The sequence below is a fragment of the Nerophis ophidion genome, linkage group LG01 (assembly GCF_033978795.1).
Source record: "Nerophis ophidion isolate RoL-2023_Sa linkage group LG01, RoL_Noph_v1.0, whole genome shotgun sequence".
Taxonomy (NCBI): Eukaryota; Metazoa; Chordata; class Actinopteri; order Syngnathiformes; family Syngnathidae; genus Nerophis; species Nerophis ophidion.
Genome location: NC_084611.1, coordinates 57,637,308 through 57,660,967, shown reverse-complemented (window position 1 = coordinate 57,660,967; position 23,660 = coordinate 57,637,308). Strand labels below are relative to the sequence as shown.

Genomic DNA, 23,660 nt, shown 5'->3' with positions numbered 1-23,660 from the left:
GCTTCCTCCCACTTCCAAAGACATGCACCTGGGGATAGGTTGATTGGCAACACTAAGTTGGCACTAGTGTGTGAATGTGAGTGTGAATGTTGTCGGTCTATCTGTGTTAGCCCTGCGATAAGGTGGCGACTTTGCGTGAAGCATAAAAAATAACGAAGAAAATAAACGGTTCACCTCAAAGAGAACACGCAATCAAAACATAAGCTAAATTGGGGTTTGGCAAAATTTTAAAATTACAATATAATGCAAGTAGAATATCTGTGAGGGGGTGCATCGTTCGGCTCCGCTCAGATTTGTTCCACAGTGAGCAGTACAATACAATATTTAAAATAAAAGTGTCTTATTTGAAAAACGTAAAAACGCCCAACGTATTACTCGTTTGGCACCCGCCAATCAGGAGGACCAAAACCCGATGACGTGATACGATGACGTCACTACACCAGGAAGCCGACATGAGGGCAGCTTGAAGCCGAACAAACCCAACTGACGTCGACTTGACAGAAGAAGCAAAACAATGACAGACACAATAAGTAGTTTAAAAGTGGTTTCGATTATAAAGTCAGCGCATTCGTGATTGAACCAAAGAAGGCGGACATCAAGGAGTGCTGTCAGGTGAGACGGAACCATGCTAACCTTTAGCATGTCTGCCAGTAGATTCTTTAGGTTAGCTTAAAACATCGTTCAACAAAGTGATCTGCGTCAATTGTCCCGGACAGTCACTAAGTAGATATTTGTCTTTAAGAAGTAGAAATTAAAAACAACTTTTGGGTCTTTGGAAGGCGTAATTATTCCACAGAAAGCTAATTTTGTCATAGTCGCTCACGTGTTTTGGCTGTCGTGCTGACTGTTTTTTTTATTTTTTTACACGGACTAATTCGAAGAGTTAAAATGCACTTGGCATTAGTCTTGAATACATTAGTTTAGTTTCTCATGTAATTTAAAACATAAGAAGCCCTGGTGTTGTCCTAACCGCGGAGAAATACCCATCAAAGGCACAGTACAGCCCAAGTCTGCCTTTGAACCGTTGCCAAGCAGTTCTTTGCTTTTATGACCGAAGTCCAGCCATCAACCTGCAAATTTCATCATTTCTTTGGCTGTGTCAGTCACATTTACGATTCAATGTTATTAGCTCCAGACGAGTGGATCTCAACCTTTTTTCAGTGATGTACCCCCTGTGAACATTTTTTTAATTCAAGTACCCCCTAATCAGAACAAAGCATTTTTGTTTGAAAAGGAGATAAAGAAGTAAAATACAGCATTATGTCTTTAGTTTGTGATTAATTAAATTGTATAACAGTGCAAAATATTGCTCATTTTTAGGTCTTTCTTGAACTATTTGGAAAAAATATATATAAAAAAATACTAAAAAACTGGTTGGAAAATAAACAAGTGATTTAATCATAAATAAAGATGTCTACAGATATAATATGACATGAAGAGGATATGAATACTTTTAGATATTTAGGGAAAGTCAAAGAGCTTTGAGTACCTTGAAGGTAGAAAAGCGCTATACAAGTATAACCCATCCATCTATTTTTTACCGCTTGTCCTTTTTGGGAGAAAAGTATAACCCATTTACCATTCATAATTATGATCATGATTTCTGATTATGTTAGGCTAGCAGAGAAGGCCACCACTGACAAAATGTCACAGTTCAGATTCAGAGTTGTTCAGCTCACCTGGTGTTGCTAATGTAAACATCCTAACCAAAATCCGGATGCATATTATCTCATACAGTTATTCTTAACTGTGGTATGGTAGTGGGCTCCATCCTGTGGTACACCAAATAATCACTTGATTAAATATTCATACGTAGTGTTACTGTTCAAACTGTGTGTAATGTTACAGTGGCCCAAAATAGTAGACTTGTTAAATAAAACATCTGCCTTGTAATAAATATTTAGGCTTACTACACTCCTGTATAGAGATGTCCGATAATATTGGACTGCCCATATTATCGGCCTATAAATGGCTTAAAATGTAATATCGGAAATTAGCGGTATCTGTTTCAAAATTATCGGTATCAGCTTCAAAAAGTATAATTTATGACTTTTTAAAACGTCGCTGTGTACACGGACGTAGGGAGAAGTACAGAGCGCTAATGAACCTTGAAGGCTCTGCCTTTGCTTGCCAGCCCAATCACATAATATCTACGGCTTTTCACACACGCAAGTGAATGCAAGACATACTTGGTCAACAGCCATACAGGTCATACTGAGGGTGGCCGTACAAACAACTTTAACACTGTTACAAATATGCGCCACACTGGGAACCTACACCAAACAAGAATGACAAACACATTTCGGGAGAACATCCGCACCGTAACACAACGTAAACACAACAGAACAAATACCGAGAACCCATTGCAGCACTAACTCTTCCGAGACGCTACTATATACACCCACCCCCCTGACCCCGCCCACCTCAACCTCCTCATGCTCTTTCAGGGAGAGCATGTCACAAATTTCAAACTGCTGTTTTGAGGCCTGTTAAAAAAAATAATGTATTTTGTGACTTCAATAATACATATGGCAGTGCCATGTTGGCATTTTTTTCCATAACTTCAGTTGATTTATGGCCCTGCGATGAGGTGGTGACTTGTCCAGGGTGTACGCCGCCTTCTGCCTGATTGTAGCTGAGATAGGCACCAGCGCCCCCCGCAACACGAAAGGGACTAAGCGGTAGAAAATGGACGGATGGAGTCGATTTATTTTGGAAAACGTTGTCACTTTGTTTAATGCATCCAGCGCGGCATCACAACAAAATTAGGCATAATGTGTTAATTCCACGACTTTGTTTATCAGTATCCGTTTATATCGGTATCGGTAATTAAGAGTTGGACAATATCGGAATATCGGATATCGGCAAAAAAGCCATTATCGGATATCTCTACTCCTGTATTTTAATGTTGGTCATTGTGGTGGTACTTGGAGAGCCAAGTGTAACTAAGGTGGAACTTGTTGAGAAAAGTTCGATAACCACTGATCTAGTAAATATGCGCATCTTGTAAAAGTGTTTTACATTGGTCATCCCGCACAGTCCAGCTCTCGCGGACAAACACGAATCCCCACTGATTGAGAGTTAAGTTGAATAGCGCTTGCCAGCCAGCTAGAAGCCACAGGCTGTCCACTCGCTGTCCTGTGCAGCTGTAAGGGGTAGGAGAGTGAGGTTTACACAACGATTCTCGCATCACCGCACTTGCTGGCATCTGTTTCACCCATTCCCGCCCCCTCTCTCATCAAGTCACGCCACCATTGTAACAGTGGTCGTCCTGCGCAGTTCAGTCCTGCGCACACACGCCAGGCTCAAACCGGCGACCACATATCCCCACTGATAAAGAGTGAAGTCAAGCTGAACTTGCCAATGAGGTACAAGTCACAGAACTCACTGTCAAGTGGTGCTCTCAAGAAAAGACAACGCACGATCGCACAGCCATAGCAGCTAGCAACCGTTACAAGTGTGCAGGTAGAAGTGAGTTTTATTCATGTTTACTAGACTTAGCATTTGAGTTAAAAGCCTGCAGTTATAACTGTATCCTAGAATGGTGCATATCAGTTAAATGTTGATGACGGTATGGCGTATAACAAACTTAAAGGGGAACTGCATATTTTTATTGGAATTTTGTCTATCGTTCACAATTCCTATGTGAGATAAGAAGCCAAATGTTTTTTTCTTTGCTTTCTAACATAAAAATTGTCTTGTTCTAGGTGGCTATCAAAGCAGCTAATGGGAGCAATAAATTATACCTGTAAATCACTTTAAAAATTAATTAAAAAACGTCAACAATACTTCATTTGCGTTCCGCAACCTGTATAATAACCAATCTGTAATTTTAATTAGCTTTAAAACCTTTAAAAAGAGACATGTATTCTTGTCTCTCATAATAATTGTGAACAACAGGCAAAATTCCTAAAACAGTGTAGTTCTCCTTTTAGCATGCAACTTTTTTATTTGCTATGGTTTAGCTAAACTGTACAAATACTAGACTAGATCAGTACAATGTATACTGTATCTTGTTGATATTATGACTGCCTGACTATATGTTTTCTCCATTTTAGGATGGCGGGAGTGTTCGACATCGACTTGGATACTGAAGATGTCTCTGACGCAGAGGTCTGTCTTGAACGCTTTTTCTCAAGTTTACCGTATTTTTCTGACTATAAGTCGCAGTTTCTTTTCATAGTTTGGCCGGGGGTGCGACATATACTCCGGAGTAACTTATGTGTGATATTATTAACACATTACCGTAAAATGTCAAATAATATTATTTATCTCATTCGCAAAAGAGACGAAGAAAATGTCAGCAATCGTCTCACACACACGTCAGCAATCGTCACACACACGTCAACCAATAAGAATTCGGCGGGGGAGGGTCATGGCACAAGTGCATTGTGGGTCATGGAATGGTAACTGCTATATGCTACTGCCATAGCTATTAAAATGGATCATTTCATCGTTGGCAGTAACTTATAAAAACTGAGAAGGGCTGAACAAAAATGGCACCGAAAAGGAAATCATGAACTGCAGATTACACAATATCAAATAATATTATTTATCTCATTCGCGGAAGAAACAAAGAAAATGTCAGCAAACGTCACACACATGTGAGCAATCGTCACACACACATGTCAACAAATAAGAATTCGGCAGGGGAGGGTCATGGCAGGAGTGCATTGTGGGTCATGTCGGGTTGTAATGGTACGTCTATTTGAACCATTTCGGTACATTTTCATGTACCGAACAAGTTTTTAAGCTAAAGTCTTAACACGCTGCTTTGCTTCTTCTGCCTCTGTGTCAGCACCCAGCATTGTCCCACCCACACAACCATCTGATTGGTTACATACAAAGCCAATCAGCAGTGCGTATTCAGAGCGATGTAACAGCCAATCAGCACTGCGTATTCAGAGCGCATGTAGTCAATGCTTCAGCGTCGAGCAGAATAGTGTTTAGCAGGTGAGCATAAGACAGCGTACTCTCCCCAAATTATCAAAAACACCTCCCAGTCACAACTACTACTAACATCACTATGAGCCTGTTGACCCTCTAGAAACTTAAACTGCAGCTCAGCTCGCTCGCAGTTCTGGCTTGAGGTAAAGGCTAATTAGCTTTTAGCGTAACGTTAGCTCATTTTGCTGTGCGCTTGTGTGTGTGCGCTTGTGTGTGTGCGCTTGTGTGTGTGTGTGTGTGTGTGTGTGTGTGTGTGTGTGTGTGTGTGTGTATGTATGTGTGTGTGTGTTAGGGGCAGCAAAGCCCTGTCTGTCTGTTATTTCACTTGAACTCCATGGTGTTCAGGGATTCAATAGTCTCTCCTATTGCTATTGTACTATGTTTTGAATGGCAGGGTCCCTGCTATCACATGTTGACAAAAATATAACATTTACATAATAAAAGTAAACTACAGGCTTCCCAAATGCCGTAATAAAACCGAGCATGATGAGTTGACTTGAAACTGTTCAATGTCGCACTTTTTAAATGTACAAGAAAAGTTTTGTCATTTTATTTAATCAAAGCAACAATTTGAGGCAGTTTAATGTGGATTAAATTGGGCAGAATTATTATAGTGTTCCCAATGTTAAAAGGATAAAGCCATTGTTTACAAATTTGGTAAATAAATAACCCAAAAATGTATATTTTGTTGTTTTCTTACTGTACCGAAAATGAACCGAACCGTGACCTCTATAAACAGAGGTACGTACCAAACCGAAATTTTTGTGTATCGTTACGCTCCTAGGGTCATGGAATGCTAACTGCTATATGCTACTGCTGTAGCTATTAAAATGGATGATTTCATCATTGGCGGTAATTTATGAAAACTGAAAAGGGCTGAACAAAAATGGCACCGAAAAGGAAATCATGTACTGCAGATTACAAGCTGGACGTAGTGAAATATGCAGCAGAAAACGACAAGAGGAACCCGCGCATACCTTTGGAGTTGGCAGGGTTGTTTAGAAGCGACATTGAGGAAGAAGATTTCATCGTATTTAGTGATTAGGAGTGACAGATTATTTGGTAAACGTACAGCATGTTCTATATGTTATTTGAATGACTCTTATGTTAACATACCAGGCACGTTCTCAGTTGGTTATTTATGCGTCATATAATGTACACTTATTCCGCCTGTTGTTCACCATTCTTTATTTATTTTAAATTGCCTTTCAAATGTCTATTCTTGGTGTTGGATTTTATCAAATAAACTTTCCTGAAAAATGCGACGTATACCGTATTTCCTTGAATTGCCACCGGGTATATAGTATGCGCCTGCCTAGAATTACTGCCGGGTCAAACTCGTTTCGCAAAATAATTAGCGCATGCTTATCATTACCGCCGGCTCAGGATTAACGCCGGGTCAAGAAGATTAAAAGAAAATATAAAAAATCGGTCTTAGCCTGGGCCCTGGAGAGGGGGTGCAGACTGAGGCCAAGGGAAAAACAACAACTCATAGCCATAATACACATCCCTCTTACATGTGTCTCTATTAGCGCATGTCTAGAATTTCCGCCGGGTCACTCGTTTCGCAAAATAATTAACATATGTCTAGAATTTCCGCCGGGTCAAACTCGTCACGTCACGAGTGACACTTGACCTGTCATAATTTTTAAAATAGAGGAGGCTGATTTCAATAATTTGAAATCGCATAAAGGGAAAAATATTAAGAGCTATTCAGTAGGATTTAAGGTCCAAGCTATTTAATATGCTAAAAAGAACAGTGAGCAGCTATGTTTTATTAATATACCGTAGCTGCGCGTGTCAAATATGAGTCATTAAATGACTCCCGCCTCCTAGTGGTAGAAGGCGCTAGTGATCCTTCTTGCGACTACTCCGCTGCAGAAGAAGTGACAACAAGCAGCAAGAGTGAGCAGCGTGTGTTTTATTTTTTCCTCTCGCTTGCACTTTTAACATGGAGGATTACATATCTAAAATAAAACCGTTTTTTAAACTGGACTTTCAATCGAAGCAGGAGGTAATAAAGGAAGATCTTCATCGATACAGAGAGACTTTTAAAACTGAAGAAAGATAAGGAAGACTTTTATAAACAAGTTATCGATGCTTTTGATCAGAAGGAGCTTCGCATGGACTTAATTTATAAGTAAAGGTAAGACCATAATAACGTTTTTTTTATTAAATGGGCTTTTCATGATGGTATCCTTACATCACACTCAAATTTTTAAGTGCAGGCCTAAGTTTACCGCATGCCTTTGGTAAGTGCCCGAGAGAGAAGAGGTTTTAAAATAATTAGCGCATGCTTGCCTTTACAGCATGCCTTTGGTAAACGCCGGAGTGAGAAGAGGTTTTAAATTAATTAGTGCTCCGACGGCAATTCAAGGAAATACGGTATTTGTTTTTTTCCTTTATTATTATGCATTTTCGGCTGGTGCTACCTATACTCTGGAGCGACTTATAACCCGGCAAATACGGTACTCTTCCATACTTTACCAAAGACATAACAATTTACTACCATTTCTTTGTTTTCATGTTTGGGCTTTTTGTGCCATATCTATAGGATGAGATTTGTGACGGCGCCGTGACAGAGCCTGAGAAGTGAGTCCAATTTGTCATTACGATTAAAAACAAGATACTAAAATTTAATTTAACTCCTTTGTTCTTATTGCACAATAATGATGAGATTTGAATACAACCAATCCTGGAAAAGTAATATGCATTAAGATGATGCATTCAATCAGAATGTACAGTTCTCTGGGCAATTTGTACTTAAGTACTGACGAATTGACACAGAATGCATATTGTGAAAGTCACTCTGTTTCTATGTTTGTTACATCATCCAGTGTACAGAAAGAGGAAGTGGTCCTGACCAGTGAAAGTGTGAACAGAGACAGTGAGAGAGTTGGACCTGACTGCTTTGAGCTTCTCACTGTGCTTGGAAAAGGTGCATATGGCAAGGTAAGTTCGTATACCTGCCAACATTCGCATTTCACTATATAGGAAATTTCCCAGGAAAATAGGTATAAATAAGGGATTTTTATTTCCATCACAAATCACTGTTAAATCAATTAGGAAATGAAAAAATACTACATGCAATCAACTGCATTTGAATACCTCCGCTCTTTTACAATTGTGCCATCAACTCTTCACAGTCAGCTCCTTTAGTTACAGAGTTGTACGGTATACAGGTACTCATACTATACTGCCATTGACAAAATACTAGTATTTATCAAATAAAATAATATCAACTTTATTTGTAAAGCAAATTTTAAATTTACCACAGGGGTAGCCAAAGTGCAGGTTAAAAGATAATACGAGAACCGAGCAAACAACACAACACAAACATAACATGATAAAAAAATAAAATAAATAAAACATAAAAACTGGTTCACAGCAGGTGTATAATGGGGCGCGTTTGCAGGATGGATACCACTGTGTTAAAAACCAAAGAATAAAAGTATGTTTTTAAGAGAGATTTAATAACAGGAAGAGAGGAGGCTTGTCTAACACTCAGAGGTAGGCCGTTCCAGAGCTTGGGAACAGCAGCGGCGAAAGCTCTGTCACCTCTAAGCTTCAGCTTTGTGTCAGGGACCGTCAGTAGCAGCTGATCGGCTGATCTTAGGGATCGTGTGGGGCAGTAAGGCTGAAGGAGGTCGGAGAGCTATGTTGGCGCGAGGTTGTTTAGACATTTAAAAACAAATAGAAGGAGTTTAAAATTGATTCGGTAACACATAGGGAGCCAGTGAAGGGACGCTAATATAGGGGTCATGTGCTCACGTCTGCGGGTCTGTGTTAGCTGAAGAGCAGCAGAGTTCTGCACGAGCTGCAGGCGGGCGAGGGAGGCCTGGCTAATGCCTAAATACTGGGCATTATAGTAGTCTAAACGTTTCAAGATAAAGGTGTGGATTAATTTCTCAACATCATGTCCTGATAGAAGCGGTTTCACTTTCGCTATTTGGCGTAATTGATAAAAGCTTTTTTGAACGACGCTGCTGATTTGTTTTTCGAATTTAAAATCTGAGTCGAACTTTACCCCCGGGTTTTTGACATAGTCGCTGAGATACGGGGTCAGAGTGCCGAGGTCAACGTTGGGGAAGGGAGAGCGACTTGGACCAAACAACATAACTTCTGTTTTGTCTTCATTTAGGCTCAGGAAGTTAGCTGAAAGCCAGGCTTTGATGTCGTGCAGGCAGTCAATGAGACGTTGAACTGTGTTATATTGTGCCATGGGAAAATAGATCTGGCAATCATCGGAATAAAAATGAAATGCAATACCATACTTCCTAAAAAGAGAACCAAGGATGAGAAGGTAAAGCGCAAATAAGAATTGGGGCAAGGATTGAGCCCTGGGGGACCCCGTGTGGTAGAGGAACACATAAAACTGTCTATTTTTACACAATACTGTTTGCTAGGTACGACCGGAACCAGTTGAGGGCGGCGCCCATAATACACACACAGTTCTCAAGACAACTGATTAAGGTGGCGTTGTTGACAGTGTCGAACGCAGCAGACAGATCTAAAAGCGCCAGGACGACATATTTACCAGAATCAGTTGACAGAAGGATATCGTTAAATACTTTTTGAAGCGCTGACTCTGTGCTGTGGAGGGCTTTAAAACCGGACTGGAACAGCTCAGTGATACCATTATCCTCTAAGAAGGGCAACAACTGACTGTAGACAACCTCTAATATTTTTGGAAATGTATGGAAGATTAGAGATAGGTCTAAGGTTAGAGAGGAGAGAGGGGTCGAGGCTTGTTTTTTTTAAGTAGAGGTCGTACCACTGCATGTTTAAACTCTACAGGAACTATCCCAGAAGAGAGGCTACCATTGATAATGTTAAGGACACTAATCTTGATCCAATAGTAGCAAATACCTCCTTAAACAGGCGAGGTGGGAGGGCATCTGAAGGAGAACCAGAGGGTTTCATATGACTGTGTAATTTAAAAAAGAAAAGGACACTGGCTCAAACTGATGGAAAACAGAAGAGAAATGCAGAGGAACATAAAGGTCATTTGAAGGCTGGGATAAACTGGCTCTAGTTGACACAATTTTGTCAATGAAAAAATTATGAGTCAACGCATGCACAGAAAATACTTGCAGTGTGAAGATTAGAGGTGGAGAATGAATGTATGAGCATGTATGAGTCAACGCATGCACAGAATAGTTGCAGTTTGAAGATTAGAGGTGGAGAATGGATGTATTTTGACTTAAAACCTAACAATAAAGGTGAATATATAAATACTGAAGCACTGATCTACTAGCGGTGTTTAAAACATAGTCGTGGCTAACATTCCTCTACAGTGTTTTATTATGGTTCTAAATCACTAATCCTCGCCTCCATGGCGACATAACTATGTTTCATACAAGTATCATTTCTGCAGGACGAGGAATAGCTAAGCATGCTTCACTACACAGCGTGGGAAGATATAATAGCTAACCGCGAACAGCAAGCCAGCTAGCTGAATTTAAACTAACGGATGGATCTATACAAATAAATATCAACTGTAACGATACTATGTACAAGAGCAGTATGTAATCGATACTACAATGATTCCATCAATATTTTTTTTATCATAAGTCACACCATCCTATCGTCATTTTTTATTGTTTATGAACTCAAGAAATATGTCCAAGGACACAGTAGAACTTAAATCATGACCAATGTATGGCCCTTAACTATTTGGTATTGGATCGATACCCAAAATTGTTGTATCACCCAAAACATACCATGTTTTTGAAACTCTAAAGCGCACTTAAAATCCTTTAATTTTCTCAAAAATGGACAGTCCGCCTTATAACGCCTAATGTACAGAATTATTCTGGTTGTGCTTACCGACCTTGAAGGAATTTTATTTGGTACATGGTGTAATGACAAGTAATGACAGAGATACGTGTACACTGCAATATGACGCCAGTAAACAGCACTGTAGTCTGTGACAATGGCGTATTCGATAAGCTTCTTCTTGTTATGGGGCATTCACCCTCTGCTGTTGCCATTTCTAATATGAATTAGCGTAAAGTTCTAACTTATATCTCACTATGGAAGCGCTAAAAACTACCAGTGCAGTGAGCGGGTTTACATAATTCACTCACGGAACTTTAGTCGTTAAATAGTTTCGGTCGGACAGGTTTTCACGGCACACATTTCTGGCGTTGTTGTTGCACAAGTGAGCCACGGCTTAGGAGTAGCTGGTCCATTATTGATTTAAGTAAAGTCTGAATGTCATTAAAACAGTTAGCTCCATATTTAGACACTTCTTCCTCTACCGTCCTTGCACGCTACACCGATACAACAAAGATGACGGGGAAAAGACACTGCAGAAGTTAAGCCACGTAAATAAGACCGCCCACAAAACGGCGCATTTGGAAGCGACTGCCAGAAAACGAATGAAAAAAATCTGTTAAACATTTTGACCAAAGAACCACCATCACATGTTATGTAGACCACAAGGAAGTATTTTCAATCTAGAAAAAATAGATAAATTAACATGACTCCATTAATGCCCCTTATAGCCCCGGTGTGCTTAATATATGAAACAAGATCAAAAATAGCCCATTCATAGGCAGTGCGCCTAATAGTCCGGTGCGCCCTATGATCCGGAAAATAGGGTCAATGAATATTTAACATATTAAAGTGTATTTCTTTCCTAGTTGGAAAAATTATGTCCGACGTTTTACTGAGAGTGTGTTGGCAGCTGTGCCCCACTCTCATCTCCGCAGAGACAGATTGTGAATGACCGAAAAGAGGGGTCAGTTAATTCCACTGTTAAATAAACCCGCTCAAGTGTTGAGAACAAAGCACAAATTAATACAAATGTACAGTACAATATGCAATATACAATACAATGCTAATTACCAGTGCCTCCATTGAAATGCCCCCCTCTACCTCAAAGAACTACGCACCCACAAATCCTCCACACGACACCTCCGCTCCAAACAAGCAAACAACCTCCAACCTCCAAGGACAAAGCTTCGAACTATGTGAGACCGGGCTTTCTGCTCCGCCTGCTTTCAGTCTGTGGAACGCTCTCCCTGACAACCTGAGGGCACCACAGACTGTGGATGCTTTTAAAAAAAGGCTTAAAAGCCCTTCTTTTAAAAAAAGCTTTTGTATAGATATATGCATACTAGTTCTAGCTCTTAGGCTGTTCTAGTTTTTATTTGTATTTTTTAAAATTATCGTTTCATTATTATTTTTATTTTATTGTATTTTTTTCTTAAATACACTGTAGCAGTCTGAGGTTGTTTGCTCAATGTAAAGTGCTTTTTACAAAATACATCTATTATTAATATTATTATTAATGGGTATTTTTTACTGTTTGAAGCTAGAGACTAACGCGACGCTCAACAATTCTGATTGGTGACCATTGCTGTCACTCAAATGCTGGTGACGGCGGTTCAAAAAAAAACTCAGCCTCTTGCGGTTATTTACCACACTAATAAAAACCTCGATGTTGATTCGATTTCGATTAATTGTGCAGCCCTAAACCAGATATTAACAGTAAATAAACTAGTGTATTAATCATCCATTCATCCATCCTCTACCACTTGTCCCTCAAAATAAAACAATGGGAAATCACACAAAATGTTACTGCATGCGTCAGCAGGCAAATTAGAAGCTTGTATAACCTGTTTGCTTACTTACGGCTAAAAGAGAAGTTTTCTAGTATGTTTACTATGTTTTTTATTGCCAAAAAATAGTATTTAATTGCAACAGTAAACATATGTTTAATGTATCATACAATTTTCTGTTAAAATAGAGCTAATAATGCTTTTTTTGTGGTCCTTTTTATTTTGAAAAGTATTGAAATACGTTTTAGTACTGGTACCAATACCAAATAATAACACAATTTAGTCATATTGCTTATTAATAAAAGGCTTCCTTGTGAGGAACTTTGTAATATTGCATAAATGCGATGCGGTATTGACTTGTCCAGGATGTACTCCGCCTTACGCCCAAATGCAGCTGGGATAGGCGCCAGCAACCCCTGTGACCCCCGAGAGGGACAAGCATGAGAAAATAGATGGATGGATGGATGGAAAATAAAAAAAATTCTGGGCTACTTTACAGAGCTTATAGTTGAGAAATCTTTCAAGCTGGCTTATTTAATATCTCCCTCATGTTACAGACAGTAAAAGGAAGTGTTAGCCACTGCCTGCTCTTATTTAGTTTGAGATAAGAGAAGTGTCCTATTTGTCAACATATTCACACAAAGTTTAGATTTTTGTCCGTAATGTCTTTTCCATCATCTTAATGTCCAGACAACTCTCTCGTGTTTGATTGATGGAATTACCTAACATGCAACTTGTTGTGTTGCATGCGTCAAACCAAATTTGGTAATCAAACTACAACTAAGATGCATGTTACACTTGGTTAGACTCAACAAAAGACGAGACCAGCACACTCAACTTAATATACACTAATTATGATACAACTACCTGTTATTGATACAATAACCAATAATGTATTCATATCTATGTATTTTTAAAAATTTAGATTTAACTGTATGATATGCATACTTTCTTTTTCCGGATTTATTTGGGGCGGCTTTTTAACAGCAGGAGTCTGTGTAGGGTTTCAAAACACTGTCATAGCGATGCTGGCTATCAGGTGGCTAAAAAGTTTTGATTTGTTGAAGCTTGATGTTTTTTCCCCTCCATGTGAAATGTTTGCAGAACATTTGGTGCTGATAGCTCACAAAATGAATACAGTGGGGCAAAAAAGTATTTAGCCAGCCACCGATTGTGAAAGTTCTCCCACTTAAAATGATGACAGAGGTCTGTAATTTTCATCATAGATACACTTCAACTGTGAGAGACAGAATGTGAAAAAAAAAATCCAGGAATTCACATTGTAGGAATTTTAAAGAATTTATTTGTAAAATATGGTGGAAAAGAAGTATTTGGTCACTTTAAACAAGGAAGATCTTTGGCTCTCACAGACCTGTAACTTCTTCTTTAAGAAGCTCTTCTGTCCTCCACTCGTTACATGTATTAATGGAACCTGTTTGAACTTGTTATCTGTATAAAAGACACCTGTCCACAGCCTCAAACAGTCAGACTCCAAACTCCACTATGGCCAAGACCAAAGAGCTGTCGAAAGACACCAGGAAAAAATTGTAGACCTGCACCAGACTGGGAAGAGTGAATCTACAATAGGCAAGCAGCTTGGTGTGAAAAAAACTGGGAGCAGGTTGGTGTGAAAAAACTGTGGGAGCAATTATCAGAAAATGGAAGACATACAAGACTACTGATAATCTCCCTCGATCTGGGGCTCCACGCAAGATCTCATCCCGTGGGGTCAAAATGATCATGAGAACGGTGAGCAAATATCCCAGAACCACACGGGGGGTCCTGGTGAATGACCTGCAGAGAGCTGGGACCAAAGTAAAGGTTACCATCAGTAACACACTACGCCGACAGGGAATCAAATCCTGCAGTGCCAGACGTGTGCCCCTGCTTAAGCCAGTGCATGTCCAGGCCCGTCTGAAGTTCGCCAGAGAGCACATGGATGATAGAGCAGAGGATTGGGAGAATTTCATTTGGTCAGATGAAACCAAAATAGAACTTTTTGGTATATACTCAACTCGTCGTGTTTGGAGGAAGAAGAATACTGAGTTGCATCCCAAGAACACCATACCTACTATACCTACTGTGAAGCATGCGGGTGGAAACATCATGCTTTGGGGCTGTTTTTCTGCTAAGGAGACAGGACGACAGATCTGTGTTAAGGAAAGAATGAATGGGACCATGTACCGTGATATTTTAAGCCAAAACCTCCTTCCATCAGTGAGAGCTTTGAAGATAAAACGTGGCTGGGTCTTCCAGCATGACAATGATCCCAAACACACCGCCCGGGCAACGAACTAGTGGCTCCGTAAGAAGCATTTGAAAGTCCTGGAGTGGCCTGGCCAGTCTCCAGACCTCAACCCCATAGAAAATATGTGGAGGGAGTTGAAAGTCCATGTTGCTCGGCGACAGCCCAAAAACATCACTGCTCTCGAGAAGATCTGCATAGAGGAATGGGCCAAAATACCAGCTACTGTGTGTGCAAACCTGGTAAAGACCTATAGTAATCGTTTGACCTCTGTTATTGCTAACAAAGGTTATATTACAAAGTATTGAGAGTTGAATTTTTGTTATTGACCAAATACTTATTTTTCACCATAATTTACAAATAAATTCTTTAAAATTCCTACAATGTGAATTCCTTGATTGTTTTTCACATTCTGTCTCTCACAGTTGAAGTGTACCTATGATGAAAATTACAGACCTCTGTCATCATTTTAAGTGGGAGAACTTGCACAATCGGTGGCTAACTAAATACGTTTTTGCCCCACTGTATCTGGAATGAATAGGTTAAAAGAGACCGTGTTTTGTGATACCTCTTACAACACCAACATTCTGTGTTTTTGACCTAATGGCAACATATATTTTCTTTTAGGTTTTTCAGGTGAAAAAAGTTCAAGGTGCCCTGTCAGGAAAAATATTTGCCATGAAAGTTCTGAGAAAGGTACAATACATCATTTAACATCCTTGAAACAAGGAAACAATCCATGTTCCTGCCAAACGTTTTGCCTCTTTCTCTGCTTAAGGCCAAAATAGTGTGTAACGCTAAAGACACTGCCCATACACGCGCAGAAAGGGAAATCCTAGAGACAGTGAGACATCCTTTCATTGTGGATCTCCTCTACGCCTTCCAGACCGGTGGGAAACTGTACCTCATCTTGGAGTACTTAAGTGGTAAGAGGCAGAGGTCCATATTGAAGCAATCCATGCTGCAAACCCCAGTTCCATATGAGTTGGGAAATTAATATATAACCATAAACGGAATACAATGATTTGCAAATCTTTTTCAACCCATATTCGATCGAATGCACTACAAAGACAAGATATAAACTACATTTTTTTTTTTGCAAATAATAATTAACTTAGAATTTCATTGCTGCAACACGTGACAAAGTATTTGGGAAAGGGCATGTTCACCACTGTGTTACATCACCTTTTCTTTTAACAACACTCAATAAACGTTTGAGAACTGAGGAAACGAATTGTTGAAGCATTGAAAGTGGAATTCTTTCCCATTTTTGTTTTATGTAGAGCTTCAGTCGTTAAACAGTCCGGGATCTCCACTGTCGTATTTTACGCTTTATAATGCGCCACACATTTTTGATTGGAGACAGGTCTGGACTGCAGGCGGGCCAGGAAAGTACCTGCACTCTTTTTTTTTACAAGGCAACACTGTTGTAACACGTGCTGAATGTGGCTTGGCATTGTCTTGCTGAAATAAGCAGGGGCGTCCATGAAAAAGACGGCGCTTAGATGGCAGCATATGTTGTACCAAAACCTGTATGTACCTTTCAGCATTAATGGTGCCTTCACAGATGTGTAAGTAACCCATGCCTTGGGCCCTAATGCACCCCCATACCATCACAGATGCTGGATTTTGAACTTTGCGTCCATAACAGTCTGGATGGTTTGCTTCCCCTTAGGTCTGGATGACACGATGTCGAATATTTCCAAAAACAATTTGAAATGTGGACTCGTCAGACCACAGACTACTTTTCCACTTTGCATCAGTCCATCTTAGATGATCTCGGGCCAGAGAAGCCGGCTGCGTTTCTGGATGTTGTTGATAAATGGCTTTCGCTTTGCATAGTAGACCTTTAACTTGCACTTACAGATGTAGCGACGAACTGTATTTAGTGACAGAGGTTTTCTAAAGTGTTCCTGAGTCCATGTGGTGATATCCTTTAGAGATTGATGTCGGTTTTTGATACAGTGTCTTCTGAGGGATCGAAGGTCACGGTCATTCAATGTTATTTTCCGGCCATGCCGCTCACGTGGAGTGATTTCTCTAGATTCTCTGAACACTTTGATATTATGGGCCATAGATGTTGAAATCCCTAAATTTCTTGCAATTACACATTGAGAAACGTTGTTCATAAACTGTTTGACTATTTGCTCACGCTGTTGTGGACAAAGGGGTGTACCTCGCCCCATCCTTTCTTGTGAAAGACTGAGCAGTTTTTGGGAAGCTGTTTTTATACCCAATCATGGCACCCACCTGTTCTCAAATAGCCTGCACACCTGTGGGATGTTCCAAATAACGGTTTGAGCATTCCTCAACTTTATCAGTATTTATTGCCACCTTTCCCAACTTATTTTTGTCACGTGTTCCTGGCATGAAATTCTAAAGTTAAAGGTTATTTGCAAAAAAAAAAAAAATGTTTATCAGTTTGAACATCAAATAAGTTGTCTTTGTAGCATATTCAACTGAATATGGGTTGAAAATTATTTGCAAATCATTGTATTCCGTTTATATTTACATCTAACACAATTTCCCAACTCATATGGAAACTGGGTTTGTACTTTGTATGAAGATAAAACTGTTTGTTGGTTTGTCCATTTTAAATATAATTATGGATAAATTGTAAGAAGCAAAGGTGTTGACAGTAATTTTTAATAGGTCATGAGTGTGTTTTTGTCAAAACATGAATCCAAAGTATCAAATCAGGTCATGTTTGTAAGTTCCTAAACATTGCACCTGGTAAGACACTGTAATGGTAATGAAAACAATGATCTTATATCTACTTTCAAAAAAGTGAACCCTCACAAAGGTGTATTTCCGGGATAAAAAGGAATGCATGTTTTATAATTTTTCCTTGAAAAGTTTGTGTTGTGTGACATCACAGAGCTCAGTATATAATGAAAGGTATTGAATGAAAGTAAAAGACCTTTGCTGTCATTACATGTGGGCTTCAATCGAAGTTTTGCGGTAAATACGCAAATACAGACAAATATGTGGGAACCAGCTATGGGTGCAGCTATCAAATATTTTGGTTATCGATTTGTTTGTTTGATTAATTATAAAAAACACTAAAAACTATGAACAATACATTTTTAATTGCCATGACCTCCATTTTTTTAAAATAACTTCACATCCACATTGAAGTTACATTTTTTTGTGTATTAAAAAAGACACTTGTAGACATAGTTTCCACTGTACCTTTACCATATAAAACTTGACTTTTAGAACTTCTGTCCATTTGTTATCAGGAGGGGAACTTTTCATGCAGTTGGAGAAGGAAGGCATCTTCTTGGAGGACACGGCTTGGTAATATAGCTCTCTTCTTTTCAACATAAAGTGGTTCAATTTTCGCTGTACTAAATTCATTCTGGGCACTGTATAAAGTATGAATAAAAACCAGAATGCAACTCAAAAGTATTTTTTGTCTGTTTTAAGAGTTACCTAATAATTAGTACAAAGAAGTTTAAATCGCGATTGTTAATGTCCTTCACGAATAACAGGTCAAGTCAAGGTTTGATTTCATCATTGTAGTCAAGATATGTAGATGTTATGTTTCTGGCAGGATAATATCAACACCATTGCATTTGTAATATGAATAGTAGGCAGCAGGGCTGGGCGATATGTCCTTTTTTTAATATCTCGATATTTTTAAGCCATGTCACGATACACGATATATATCTCGATACTTTGCCTTATACTTGAATGAACACTGCATTAATATATGCTCATTTTTTCAACTTTCATGCAGAGAGGGAAATCACAACTAAGTCAGTTTACCAAAACAGTATTTATTACACAGTTATTAGGCAGTGGCACAAACATTCATGTCGTTTCAAAACAGAAAGTGCAAGATTGTCAGAGACATTTTAAAACAAGCTATTAGTGCACTTTTGTGCGTGATGTCACTAACATGACATCAAAACAACACTAAATTAAAGTGCACTTTTTGTACAGAACGCCACTACAATAGTTAAAAACTAATAAAGTGCACTTTTGTGCATGATGTCACAAGAAATATTTCAATAACTGTCAAATAAAAATGAGCTGCATAATAGGTTCCTACGGACGTTATCTCCTTCTGTTGTTAACTTTTTTTTTTCATACGGTGTTGATCTAGAAATAGTTGCTTCGGCATTTTGTTGGTGTGGCACCGGCCAGAGATGTTGACATGCGGAGTTTCAAGCACTCTTCATTCTCTAGCGGGTGACTTTTCAAATGATGCTACATTAGCAGTGCTGCTACTTTTTGTAGCAACGCTTTTGCCGCAAAAAAGTTGATCATATTCCCACTAGAAGCCAAACCACCGCCGGACGATGGATCCCGTGCATAATTCTTCCTCCATTTGTTACCAGATTCGCACCTTCTCTCTCTCGTATTACCACCCGCACCTCACCATTAGCATCACAGCTAACGTTACCATGTCGCTACCTCTCTGCTCCACGAGAGTGTGTGACGTTGCACACGTGACGTGTGTAAGAAGGTGCGCTTGGTTTACGTCTCTGTGAGAAGGAGAGACAAGAATGACTGGGAAACGCAGGCTCTGTAATGCCTGCAGCTAAAAGCAACTGCGAGAGCTATTTTCTATATCGCACAGATACACACCCGCGATATATCGAGTATATCAATATATCGCCCAGCCCTCGCACGCAGCATCAAAACCTTTGAAATTTTGCACTTGCCTTTGGGTAATAATTTCCAGTCCGTTGATGTTAACAATGTTTATGTCTGCAGTTTCTATCTAGGAGAGATCATATTGGCTCTTGGTCATCTCCACTCCTCTGGAATTATTTACAGAGACCTCAAACCTGAGAACATCATGCTTAATCACCAAGGTAATTGAAAATATGATTTGGTATCATGGACAGCGTTAAACCAGGGCTAGGTAGGATATGCTATAGCCCCATCGAAAATCTCTTTAGCCTCAGTTATGCACCCCTTCCCCCAGCATTCTATGTTTGCAAATATTTGTATTTATTCAAGTTAAAAAACATTTTAATTTTCACAAGTAGCCATTCTGATCCAATCCAATTTCTGCTTGCCTGCTTGTACTGTGTGTCAGGGGGAGTGTTTTATTTACTCCACCGTTAGGCTAGGCTAGCCTAACAATAATCACAACAGTTTGTGGCTGGCTAAGCCAATCAATGCCAGCAACTCAGATCGCTCACCTATCAAACTCATTGCAGCTTAACTTTTCTGCCATTAGTTTTGTCTTGCTTTCTTTGCTTGGCGGGAGCTTGCAATGTTTACTGTAACAAATGCACAGAAGGATGTGTCATGTACTATTTTAGTTTTAGATTCCCCAAGGTGATCCGCCACTTCCTTTCACACTCTTTAAAAGGGAACTTCGCTTTTTGGGGAATTTTGCCTATCGTTCCCAATCATTACTAAGGCATGACGACGGATGTATTTTTTTTTTAATGCATTCTAACTCACTAAATAATTGTAAATAAAAGTCTGCTTTCTGCTGAGCTAATGGGAAGTCCTCTATTCTGGCCTTAAAACCCAATAGAAAGATCCAAAATGCCAAAAATACTAACAATAATACTCCATTTACATTTTGTGTATTGTATATTAAGTATTATTGATATTGTTATTATAAGCGCAAACAAAGAAACAATTTTTGGCAGCGTCTGGATCACAACCTCGCGTGCCAATGTTGACATGATCGACTGATGGGGGGGGCATAGCTCTGATGGGTTCCAGGTTCGATTCCCGCTTCCGCCATCCTAGTTACTGCCGTTGTGTCCTTGGGCAAGACACTTTACCCACCTGCTCCCAGTGCCATCCACACTGGTTTAAATGTAACTTAGATATTGTGATTCAGTATGTATAAAGCGCTTAGAGTCACTAGAGAAAAGTGCTACTTAGATATAATTCACTTCACTTCATCAGCTGCGTCCTCGATTCCTTGCTCGTCCAATCGTATTATAGATCGTAAATCATGCATCTTACCTTGATAGTAGAAAAACAAAGATGTATTCTGACAAGTTGGTACGCATTGACAACTAATATAGACACAGAAATGGTGAGAAAGACACAAAAAGGCGCTTGATTCTACCAGCCTTTTCATCGCGAGGATTATTGTTAATCTAAACGGGAATATATGAACATTCTTGAAGATAGTATTCTGATCACAGCAGACATTGCACAGTAAGTGATGTAATATTATGTTTTTGGGCTCTGTGAGTAGAAATCAATGAGTAGAGTGGTAAAAAAGCAAACGTGATGCGTTTTTGGTATTCTTGCACCGCGTATGCTTAAAATTAGCAAAAACCGTTAATATTAAATATTGTTATAAATGTTCCCATTACTATACTACATATACCGGTAATAAAAGCATATATATGAAAAATTAATTAGAGATGTTTGGATTTTTTTAGGGGCTTTATAGGCAGAATAGATCGGCTCTGATCTGTAAGTAGACTTCTAATGGCATTTATTTAATATTTAAAATGCATTAAAAAAATACATTAGTCGTCTTGTCTTTCATAATGATTGTGAACGATTGGCAAAAAAAAAAAGGTGCAGTTCCCTTTTAAGTGTGTGCCCAATTAAAACAAGGGTGTTTGCGCTTCTTGCTGAATCATTTCCAAATAATTTGTGTGTGTGTGTGTACACCACAGCCCATGATGTTAATGTACCGCAATTAATTTTTCTGAAGTTATGATGTTGTGAGCCAAGTCATTAGACACGAGCTGTTTGCACTTCTTGTTGCGACAATGCGGTTGGCTCTGTAGCCTACAGGCCTAGTATTAATTTCACTATTATAAATGTTAAAGTTATTATATTGTGATCCGAAACAACAATGCATAGTTGTCTGTTTTCATTGATTATGTATATGGTATGAAAACACTTGTTGCATTTTGGATGTAATGTCTGGGTTTTAGCAGATGCATTTGTGCAGTCTGTTGCTGTATATGTGACCTTTGCACGTGAAACATTTTTGCCATCATTGCTTGTGTTAGGCATTCCTATTTTGTTGAATATTCTTTGGTTTTATTCAGTTAAAACTACTCTTTTATCAAACATACTTGTGCTGTGTATCACAACTGCTTGTATTAAACAACCGAGAAGCAACCGCACCCATCAGTCAAGTCTTCCCTTATCCCCCGGAGAGAGAGAAAATCCTTGAGCATTTCTGTGTTTGGCGTACATGCATACATTTTTCAGATATATTACAATAAACAAATAGGTAAATTTTTTTAAATGAGAAGGTATAGCTTTACAACTCTACTTCCTGTTACTTTATTGTAGACGGCGTGGCTTGGTTGGGAGAGCGGCCGTGCCAGCAACCGGAGGGTTTCTGGTTTTGATCCTCAGCCTCCGCCATCCTAGTCACGTCTGTTGTGTCCTTGGGAAAGACACTCCACCCTTTCTCTTGATGGGTCGTGGTTAGGGTCTTGCATGGCAACTCCCGCCATCCCTGTGTGAATGTGTGTGTGAATGTAGAAATAGTGTCAAAGCGCTTTTGAGTACCTTAAAGGTAGAACAAGCTGTAAAAGTATAACTCATTTACCATTTACAATGTTTAGTCAGGGCTAATCTTATTTTGATAATTTAATTTAATGTCAATAATTAAACTTTAAGTTCACTGTGAGTCTAATTTGTCTTATTTAAAGGGCACATCAAGCTAACTGACTTTGGTCTCTGCAAGGAGTCAATTCATGATGGAAGTATCACGCACACGTTCTGTGGCACAATAGAGTACATGTAAGTAATGCTGCTTTCACACGCACACACACTATCTACACTTTGTGTTAATGCTTATTTTGTGAACCTACATTCACACACTATGGCCAATTTAGTGTTGCCAATACTTTTGTGGTCTTTGAACTCCTGTGATTGTTTCACAGCAACATATATAACAATATCAAAGTTGAAAAGCTTTAAGTGGGTATAAAGGGAATTATCATGTAATGAAAGTGCATAGCAACATGTATGGTTGTCATTTTTCCCTGCTGTACTTACTGTATGAGACAACTACACATTGATATTCTTAAGGAAATGTTATTTACATTTAAAATGATTAACATTGCCTACCAGGTTAATTAGCACTAAATCTAAATAACAGTGCCCCCAAGACTTTGCAGGCCTTCTTTGAGATTATTGTGGACTTTAATGCCTGATTTTGTGGTTCCCATAAATAGTGATGGACGTTGCAGTGTTATTATTTTAAAAATGTTTGTGTTGCATTGAAAGTTGACATTAATCTTTTAGAGCTAAAATAGATCAACTTAACTGTGTCCTGATATCAGATTTTGGCCTGAAAATCAACAGAAATAAAACAAGTAAAAGAAAAAAGAAAAAAAAAAGTATCTGATTAAATCGGTTTGCATCCAAAATCTCTTGATATAAGCGCTCCATTTACAAGCAGTCTTGCAGCGCGTTTATTTGTGCAAAGCGCTACAGCAAGTTAATACATGTCCTCCAATAAGCACACAAGGTTGGTCTTGTATTTTAATCAAATAATTCCGTATTTTTCAGAGTATAAGTCCCTCCGGAGTATAAGTTGCACCTGCCGAAAATGCATAATAAAAAAGGAAAAAAACATATATAAGTCGCACTGGAGTATTAGTCACATTTTTGGGGGAAATTTATTTGATGAAACCTAACACCAAGAATAGACATTTGAAAGGCAATTTAAAATAAAGAATAGTGAACAACATGCTGAATAAGTGTACGTTATATGACGCATAAATAACCAACTGAGAAGATGCCTGGTATGTTAACGTAACATATTATGGTAAGAGTCATTCAAATAACTATAACATATAGAACATGCTATACGTTTACCAAATAGTCTGTCACTCCTAATCGCTAAATCCGATTAAATCTTATACGTCCAGTCTCTTACGTGAATGAGCTAAATAATATTATTTGACATTATACGGTAATTTTACGATAAT

General features: G+C 38.9%; 1 protein-coding gene across 2 annotated transcripts in view; it reads left to right on the top strand.

Annotated features, from left to right (window-relative positions):
* The first annotated feature begins 405 nt into the window (after positions 1–405).
* LOC133557453 (ribosomal protein S6 kinase beta-2-like) overlaps positions 406–23,660 on the top strand; it is a 39,918-nt gene continuing 16,663 nt past the window's right edge. The window contains exons 1-9 of one of the 2 annotated variants that reach the window (XM_061907923.1): positions 408–612; positions 4,059–4,113; positions 7,502–7,539; positions 7,785–7,899; positions 15,388–15,456; positions 15,539–15,686; positions 18,003–18,060; positions 19,486–19,586; positions 22,374–22,464. In XM_061907923.1, the coding sequence (XP_061763907.1) occupies positions 4,060–4,113; positions 7,502–7,539; positions 7,785–7,899; positions 15,388–15,456; positions 15,539–15,686; positions 18,003–18,060; positions 19,486–19,586; positions 22,374–22,464 (674 nt within the window). In that variant the 5' untranslated portion in view covers positions 408–612; position 4,059. Of the gene's footprint in view, positions 613–4,058; positions 4,114–7,501; positions 7,540–7,784; positions 7,900–15,387; positions 15,457–15,538; positions 15,687–18,002; positions 18,061–19,485; positions 19,587–22,373; positions 22,465–23,660 lie in introns of both variants that reach the window. The other variant, XM_061907931.1, reaches the window with a different exon arrangement.